The sequence below is a fragment of the Drosophila subpulchrella genome, chromosome 3L (genome assembly GCF_014743375.2).
Source record: "Drosophila subpulchrella strain 33 F10 #4 breed RU33 chromosome 3L, RU_Dsub_v1.1 Primary Assembly, whole genome shotgun sequence".
Classification (NCBI taxonomy): Eukaryota; Metazoa; Arthropoda; class Insecta; order Diptera; family Drosophilidae; genus Drosophila; species Drosophila subpulchrella.
In genome coordinates, this window is record NC_050612.1 from 22,022,460 (window position 1) to 22,031,066 (window position 8,607).

General features: G+C 43.5%; 3 protein-coding genes across 4 annotated transcripts in view; 1 reads left to right on the forward strand and 2 right to left on the reverse strand.

The window, feature by feature from the left end:
- LOC119553826 (ecdysone-induced protein 78C) overlaps positions 1-3,061 on the forward strand; it is a 44,466-nt gene extending 41,405 nt beyond the window's left edge. Inside the window, exons 6-7 of one of the 2 annotated variants that reach the window (XM_037864459.1) lie at positions 120-395; positions 572-3,059. In XM_037864459.1, the coding sequence (XP_037720387.1) occupies positions 120-395; positions 572-949 (654 nt within the window). In that variant the 3' untranslated portion in view covers positions 950-3,059. Of the gene's footprint in view, positions 1-119; positions 396-571 lie in introns of both variants that reach the window. The other variant, XM_037864457.1, reaches the window with a different exon arrangement.
- A 211-nt stretch (positions 3,062-3,272) lies between these two features.
- LOC119555109 (inositol monophosphatase 1) lies at positions 3,273-4,736 on the reverse strand. Its single transcript, XM_037866332.1, has 4 exons — positions 4,579-4,736; positions 4,366-4,499; positions 3,944-4,312; positions 3,273-3,682 (listed from the first exon to the last, which is right to left on the reverse strand). Exons 1-4 carry the CDS (start codon positions 4,645-4,647, stop codon positions 3,418-3,420), a joined length of 837 nt encoding a protein of 278 aa, XP_037722260.1. The 5' UTR covers positions 4,648-4,736; the 3' UTR covers positions 3,273-3,417.
- Positions 4,737-5,293: 557 nt separating this feature from the next.
- LOC119555668 lies at positions 5,294-8,487 on the reverse strand. The gene is made up of 3 exons (XM_037867275.1): positions 6,605-8,487; positions 5,840-6,211; positions 5,294-5,780 (listed from the first exon to the last, which is right to left on the reverse strand). Exons 1-3 carry the CDS (start codon positions 7,633-7,635, stop codon positions 5,372-5,374), a joined length of 1,812 nt encoding a protein of 603 aa, XP_037723203.1. The 5' UTR covers positions 7,636-8,487; the 3' UTR covers positions 5,294-5,371.
- Positions 8,488-8,607: the final 120 nt, after the last annotated feature.

Sequence of the window (8,607 nt, forward strand, 5' to 3'; positions counted from 1 at the left end):
ATTGTGCCCAAATATACATTCAATTCAAATCCTAACATCCATAAGCTAAGGGAACCCCAAATGGGGTATATAGGTGACTTCAATTGGGAAACAATCTGTTAATACTTTCTCTTCCACAGATTGCCAGCACAGTGGCGGAGAGCCTGGAGTTCCAGAAGATCTGGCTATGGCAGCAGTTCTCCGCCAGGGTGACGCCCGGCGTGCAGCGGATTGTGGAGTTTGCGAAACGCGTACCTGGCTTCTGTGATTTCACCCAAGACGACCAGCTCATACTCATCAAGCTGGGCTTCTTCGAGGTCTGGTTGACGCACGTGGCCCGGCTGATCAATGAGGCGACCCTGACCCTGGACGACGGAGCCTACCTGACCCGCCAGCAGCTGGAGATACTCTACGATGTGAGTAGCTAAAGTAGTTCATCAGGATATTACGTATACGTAATGATAGAAGAGAACACGAGTTTCTAGCGTTGGAATAAAAATTCCTTACCTTAAGATTCTATAACTGAAGCAGATGAAGATAGAGACTGCTTACATATTTTGTTACACTTTCTTATATATCCTTTCTTTTGCAGTCTGACTTTGTCAACGCCTTGCTGAACTTTGCCAACACACTGAACGCCTATGGGCTGAGTGACACGGAGATTGGACTCTTCTCGGCCATGGTGCTGCTGGCCTCCGATCGAGCCGGCCTCAGTGAGCCCAAGGTGATCGGAAGGGCCCGGGAACTGGTGGCCGAGGCACTGCGCGTCCAGATACTGCGATCCCGGGCAGGATCCCCGCAGGCACTGCAACTGATGCCGGCGCTGGAGGCCAAGATACCCGAGCTGAGGTCCCTGGGGGCCAAGCACTTCTCACACCTAGACTGGCTGCGGATGAACTGGACCAAGCTGCGCCTGCCGCCCCTCTTCGCCGAGATCTTCGACATCCCCAAGGCCGATGACGAGCTGTAGGATGGATGGATGGATGGATGGATCCCCGCGAGATTCCAGGGCCGTGCAAAGCAAACCGCAACAAAAATTATTCTACCACTTGTAGGCTTAAGCAACGTAGCTATATATAGCTATAGAGAGAATTGGGAGGGCCGGAGATCAGTTACACGTCTACTCAGCATTACTGGAGATAGTTCACTAAGCCTATATGCATATTACTAGCAGTGTTAGAGCGACCAGGACTCCCCGCTGAACATATCCATGCGCAAACATAAATTATTTATTTCATTGTTGACTCATCAAGCTCCACTCCGAACACACCACATCACATCATACCCGCACACCCAATCGAAATTTAAAAAGAAAATTCACCATTGGCCAGCTATCCAAGGCATCTATTTAGAACTCGACTGAAGAGCGAGCGTTAAAGTTCGATAAATACTGGTTTTTTTAAATAATATTAACTACTTTAAACGATATCGGATATATGTGTACGTTACACCTAGAGATACGGACCTAGCGTAGTCGAAAAGCAAAAAAAAGAGACCCACATCGATTGCTTGCAAAAGTTGGATATCCCATACGATAAAAAAATATACATATTCAAAATGATAAATGATAGATCTATGCCTAGTTTAAATCATTTCGAATTGAAGATCGATGCGTTTATTGTATCTGCGTGTAAATAAATTTAAATTAATTTTTACCATTAACTCGATGCGACTTGATTATTTTAAAGCCCTCACCCCACTGAGTTACCCGATGATCCTACCCAGATCTTCGGCGACAACCACCTCCATTGAAAGTGTTCAGTTTCTCACTTAAGATCAGACATTTGACATCTTACGATTAAGATCCTTGGGTTAGAGACCATCTAAGTTAAGTGCTTTAAGGCTTCATTTGTATAACTCGGAACAATCAAATTGTTTGATCAATTTTTGAATAGATTGGTGCTAAATTTGTGTGTTAAGTTTACATGGAAACAAGCGAGGAAAACCAACAGACGGACGAACAAAATATATATATACCTATATATTTAAACCTATCTATATATATCAAATACGTGCATGTAAAAATCAAAAGGATTCTTCTCTAAAGCTCTTCATTGATTGTTGAATTTATATAGAAAATTTTGTAAATTTTATTAGTGTGACAAAGGAAAATATTAAATGTAGAGGCAGCTGTGGCTGCCGTTTTATGCTCCATGTGTACCTTTCGCTTATTGAACTAGAATATCGAAATCAATATAGATCTATATACATAAATTTATAGACTACGATTCGCAATATCTTAGAAGACACGCAACTTACATCGCTAGCAATTCTTTCTCCCGATCCGATCCTCGAAGCGCCCCCTCACCACTATATATTTTCGATCCTAGCACAAACCCAACAAATCTCTGTGTTAATTTTGTAAACCAGTGCGCATAATGGAACCTTGTGAATGTAGCATTAAAAACGACGAAAAGATCAACAGATTTTTAATTACATTATTAACTTATACCTAACTATTATATACAGATATGTAATAAATATATAGATACAATTTTTTACCTACTGTAGCTTTGATTACATTTTTCAATGATGTGTCAAATTTTAAATGGTATTACCGATAGTCCAAAATACTCAACAACTACAGATGAAAAAGTTACAGCGCATTATGGAGGCCGACTTCCTACGATCATGGCTTGTTACATGTCCACTAATCGCTCTACTCGAATACAGTGCAAAGATCCAACCAGATATATAGAATAATCGTATATCAATATGCAAGACATTTCTTAGCTGTTTACTGATCCATACCCGAACCAAAAACACGCAGATGAGTCGGTAGTTTCGACCTTGCAATGCCCTGTACTATCTATCAGAAGGTCTATTTCCCGTAGATCCCACGATAGATGACCTGTGGTCTGCGGTGAATCCAACCCCATTCACTCCGTTTCACAGTGCAGGGCATTCACAAGCATCAGATATGAGGCCTGCTCGCTTTACTAACTTACTATGAAATAGACACAAAACCCATATACATAACACTAAGCCGGAAAACAAAATATAACAAATAAACAAAAGACGATAAGAACACTGCGAAAACTAATTAGAAAGCGAAATACATACGCAGATTGTAATAAAATTACATAAAAACAAACAAACAAACGTCTTTGAATGATTTGATAAAGAACTGGAAAAATATGAAGGTTTATCAGGGGGTAGGAAACTATTTCGCCAGTAATGCAATTATCTGATAGTTTTGTTTTGACAAAACTTTTTAGTAAGATGATGTATACAAAAAAAACGAATCAAATCCTCTATTTGTTTATATCAATTTTTTATTTGGAATATCCATGACTAGGCGTATTCTTTTTATTTGTTAGGTACATGGTCGGTTATTTGAAATGCTTTTATATGGTTAGGTCGGAATGGAATTAGATAGTTCCATTTTATAAGTCGTTAAAGGTACATTAAATGCCATTACTTAAGGATTTTGTAAGCTTAGTCATCGCGAGGTAATGGATAGAACTGCGTTAGCACTTTGGTTATTTCCTGCGCCAACTGGGGAGTGGCTGCTGCCAGGACCCTTCGCGACATAATGTCGAAGTCCCCGCCAGCGGGATCGATTACCACTCCTCCGGCCTCACGAACAATTAGGTCCCCAGCACAGACATCCCACGCATGGATGCCAAACTCATAGTTGGCATCGGCGGCTCCCAGAGCAACCATCGCCATATTGAGGGCTGCCGAACCCAGGACGCGTAAACTGAAATACATAACAAAATTTAAATACTGAATAATAATGTTAAAGCAACAGCAAAGTCATAGTTATAAATAGGAATAGAGATAATATAGGTATATGGTTCATATAAGGATAAGGAGCTTCAAGGAATCACCTTAGTGACTTTTTAGATGATAAGAGATTTTAGCTAGATTTTTTTATACTAAAAGGAAAATATGTTAGTCATTAAAATTATAGATTTGGAAGCACAATAGTATATTCTTCCTGAAAAAGTTGATGACTCACCCATGCGCCCTTTTGGCCATCTTCTCGAAGTTCTCGTTGACGACCTTCATCTTGGCCTCATCCCGGGTGGTCCCAAACTCACTGGTGATCAGAGCTTTGCCCAGTTCCTGCTGATCACTCACATGGATCCTCCGCCCGTTGTAGAAGGCTCCATGACCGCGTCTCGCGGTGAAGCGCTGCTCCAAAATGGGATTGTAGACCAGACCCAACTCGGTGACCTTGTTCACCTTCAGACCCACGGATATGCAGGAGTGGGGGAAGGCGTGGACAAAGTTCATTGTTCCATCTACAGGATCAATGATCCAGGTGGGGTCATTGGTCAGCTTTTTAACGCCCTCCTCCCCGCTGCTTTCTTCCTCGCCAATGAACCTGAAAAACAGAAAGTTCAAAACAGTTCCCTGAAAAATTACTATGAATCCTACTTGTGATCCGGAAAATGCCGGCGAATGCCGTCCATCAGCAGCTGCTCCACATCCTTGTCCGTCTGGGTCACCAGGTCAATGTCGTTGCTCTTGATCACGAATTCCTGTCGCGTCTCATTGTTGCGAGCGATTAGCTGGGAAAATTTTCAGGGGAAAAGGAAAATTCCATTAGCCCTTGCAGCACTCGAGTGTTTTTCCACTTCATCTAATTACCCTGCCAGCCTCGGAGACCAGATTGCTGACCACCTCAAAGCACTTCTCCAGGTCCACATTGTCACCCATTTTGCAGTGGTGTTGTCTTGGCGATTTCTGGATTTGCAATGAACCGCTAACAAATCCAAAAGTATCAAGTTTTAATTTAATTATACTATTATCAACAAAGTGACCGAGGCACGCGACCGTTAAATTGTTCCAATAAGCTCTGGGAAAATACAAATAAAATACCAGAATAGTTCTCTGATTGGATTTGGCTGGAGGCAACAGGTTTACTCATATACCATTTATTAATATTAAAATTTTGATTAGGAAAGATAAAATTTTTTTGGAACGAATTGGATTTACAGGTCCTTGGTTTAGAATTGTTATTATAAAATCATTCAAGAAATAATTCTGTACTTGGTAAGGAACTTTACTTATATATCGGGGACACGAACCGTTATACAAATTTTAGAGGGTTAAATGGGAATTCAAATATAAAGAATTCGTTGGATTTCCATAACTTACATTTGTGGAGCTTGCAAAAAATAACTTCCATATACCGAAGATAAGACCATTTTTGAAAAAAATAAATATGAATTGGAAATCATATTGATATAATAGATAGGTATTCAAATATGTCACAAAAAATGAACAGAACAGCGATGAGCATTTGAAGTAAAAGGAACAGGTTACCTAAATTCGAATATGTAAGACCCAAATAGAGCCCAACTTTATTTAAAATTTCTGTCCCCTTGCATGGTCAATTTATTAAATAACTAAAATGAATTTCAGCTGGCCTTCCTGGTGGTCAGTTGGCAGTCGCCGCTGGCTTCTCGTTGGACTGTTCGGTGTCCGTGGTGTCCGGGGTCTCTGAATCGGGGAAATCCGTCTGGCCGGTGAAGTCCCTGGTCTCCGCAGCGGGTCCGTATTCATTGGGATTCACGGATCGCGGTTCGTCGTCGCGTGGCGAGGGATAGTTCTGCTCCAGGTTGCTGCCCAACTCCAAGGCAAGGTGCTCGGTGGAGGCGGCCAGGCATCTTCGGGACATGATGTCCAGTTCCACTCCAGCCGGATCCATCGCCACTCCGCCCGCCTCGGTGACTATAATAGCTCCAGCGGCCATGTCCCAAACGTGTAAACCGAAGTTGTAATAGGCATCCGCCACTCCAGATGCCACCATGGCCAAACCCATGGCGGAAGATCCAATGGAACGCATCCTGGAATAGGATCAGTTTGTAGGGTCATTATGTTTCCTTGAAGTGCACCATATACTCACGCGTGGGCCCTCTTCAACAGCCGGTGGGCGTTCTCATGGGCCACCTGGTTGCGCGTCTCATTGCCTCCCGAACTGTACTCCTGCAGGACCATGGCCGAGGAGAGATTGGTCTGTCCAGTCGTCCTGATCATCTCGCCATTCAGTTGAGCCCCCTTTCCCTTCTGAGCTGTATACATGTTCTTCATCGGCGGATTGTAGATGATACCAAACTGAGTCTCCTGGTTCACCAAATAGGCCACCGATATGCAGTAGTACGGAAAGTGGTGGACATAGTTCATGGTGCCATCAATGGGGTCGATTATCCAGGTTGGGTCATCTGTCAGGGTCACCATTCCGGTCTCCGACTTTGAAGTTCGCTCTTCGGCAATGAAACTGCAAGGGAAATATAAAAAATATTTGGGTAAAGGTTACGAACTTAAGATATTACTTTTTTATAAACAAACTCCTTTTAGTCATCTCAAGTTTTAGTTTGAATTTCGAAATCTTTGTAGCTATTTATTATTGCTGACGGTTAATTTAAGTTCACTTCACCGACTTTAAAAACATGACTTTGTATAAGAAGTCGTATTAAAGGTTTTCCCGTTTATAGATTCGATACAAATATTTCTTATAAAACCATATTTGTATTAGGACTTAAGTTAATTATGACTGTATGAAAAAATCTATAGTGTTCCAGAAATAGCATGTTTTAAAATTAATTGTTTATATAAACCAAAGTCTATTTTTAAGACTTCGAGGACTATTTCCTGAGTAACCCCCACTTACTTGTGGTCGGGATAGCGCGTACTGATGGCCTTGATGAAGGTCTCCTCGACTATGTTGTCAGTGGGAGTGACCAGGTCGTTGGTGTGCTTCTTGGTGGTGTACTCCTGCTGCTTTTCGTTCTCCGCCAGGGCAATGGTGCCAGCCTTCTTCACCTCGCGACAGGCCAGCAGGAACAGAGTGTCCAGATCACTGTCGGGGAACTCGGCCGGCACCTTGGGAAGATCCTCCTCCACCTGCTCCTCCTCGTCATCCGAGTAGATCATGCCGGATGTGTTGGTTCCCTTGGAGGCGAACACCTTCGATGGATGGAAGGTGATGTCCGTGTTGGTCAGCTTGCTGTTCAAGCTCTGCACATCTTCCTTGCTATCATCTGTCGGCAAGGACGACATCATAGGCGGCGGCATGGGCACATCCTCCTGCCTCTGCGCCGGCGGGGGAATGGGTGCCGCTTCTGTCTCCGCGAAATCTATGGATTTCCGCTGCGGTTGAGGTTGTGGTGGAGGTGGTGGTGGTGCTGGTTCTTCAGCAGGTGGCGCGGGTTTCGCTTCGTCCTTCTTCAACTGCTCCTCCGATGAGGATGATGATGATGATACCCTTTTCTCCGACTTTCTTGCTGCCGGTTTCTTATCCACTTCGGAGGACTCGCCGTCGGCGTCGGCGTCAGAGCTGCGCTGTGGTTTTGGTGGAAGATCTGGAGCCACAGCGGCACCTTGCACCAAGGAGTTACGGGAGGAAATGTCATCCAAAGGCTTGGCCGGAGCCGGAGCGGGCTTGGGACCAACGGGAGCATTGGTTCGATTTGGGTCATTTTCGGCCGGCAACCGCGTTTGCGATACCCTAACGGACATCGAGCGCTTGTCGTGGGGCGGCGCCATGGAGCCACGTCGCTCCTCGGCATGTCGCAGTGTGGTCACCCGGGCATCCTGCTGAGTGGCCTCGTGGTCCTCCAACCCGAATCGCGTGGCAGCGTTCCTCTCCTGGGCGTCATCCTGGCCCGGCTCCTTGTTGGGCGGATGCTGTTCGTCGGCCATTTTGATGGAGATCGTCCTTCGTTCTTCCACTGCCACCAAGGTGTTGAAAGGCCTAGCCGAAAATCAACTAAGCTGGTTTGTCAAAGGTTGAGAATTGACTGGCCGAGCCGGAAGTTTACAGCATGGCCAGTGTGATCTAAGGATATACTTTAGATCCTAAAGTTGATCAACTATACCCTTGCAAAGGGTATAATGTTATCAGTCAGAAAGTTGCAACGCACTGATGGAGACGTTCTCGAACCCAAAAAACCTTACCAAGTCTTTGTTCTATTGTAGGTTATATATCAGTCGGAACGAGTCCTACAGCTCCCGGTTTGGTTGAATTCTTGTAGATCAATCATGCTCTCATTTTCATAATTTTTCGTAATGCTCTGTATATATGTACATGGCTTTTACCGAAGTTAGCTTAGTTTCTTGATTTACTGTAATATTTAATCTAAAAAACTAAAACGATCTCTTTGGGATTTGCAGGTTCAAACACATTAAAACAATAAACTTTATTATACACATACGTTCATATACAGAAATATATATATAGATATGTAAATTGCATTCTTCCGTTCGTCATCGCTGTAAAACTAACAATCTTTTTACAATCAGACTGGGCACCGTGCCCCCTTATCAGCCAATCCATAATATCGAATATGTCTAGATCGATCTCCCAAAAATAACGAGCTCTAACAATAAAATCCTCTATAATATTCATAGGCTTGCAGCAGTAACTTCAATGATATGTTTCGTTGCAGTAAGTCTTCTGACCGTATAACATATATATGGTGTATATAGTATATAGTATATCCGAGCGGTTCTCTTTAACATGTAGATCGTATGTAGGAATGTGTCAAGCATAATGCCACACTGATATGTATCGTTCTCAAACTTACGCGCTAATGGGAGGGGAAAGAAACCGATTTCCCCGATCGGTTCCGGACTTACGTGCGTGTCCTCTCAGATCTGAAAAGGTGCATGAAG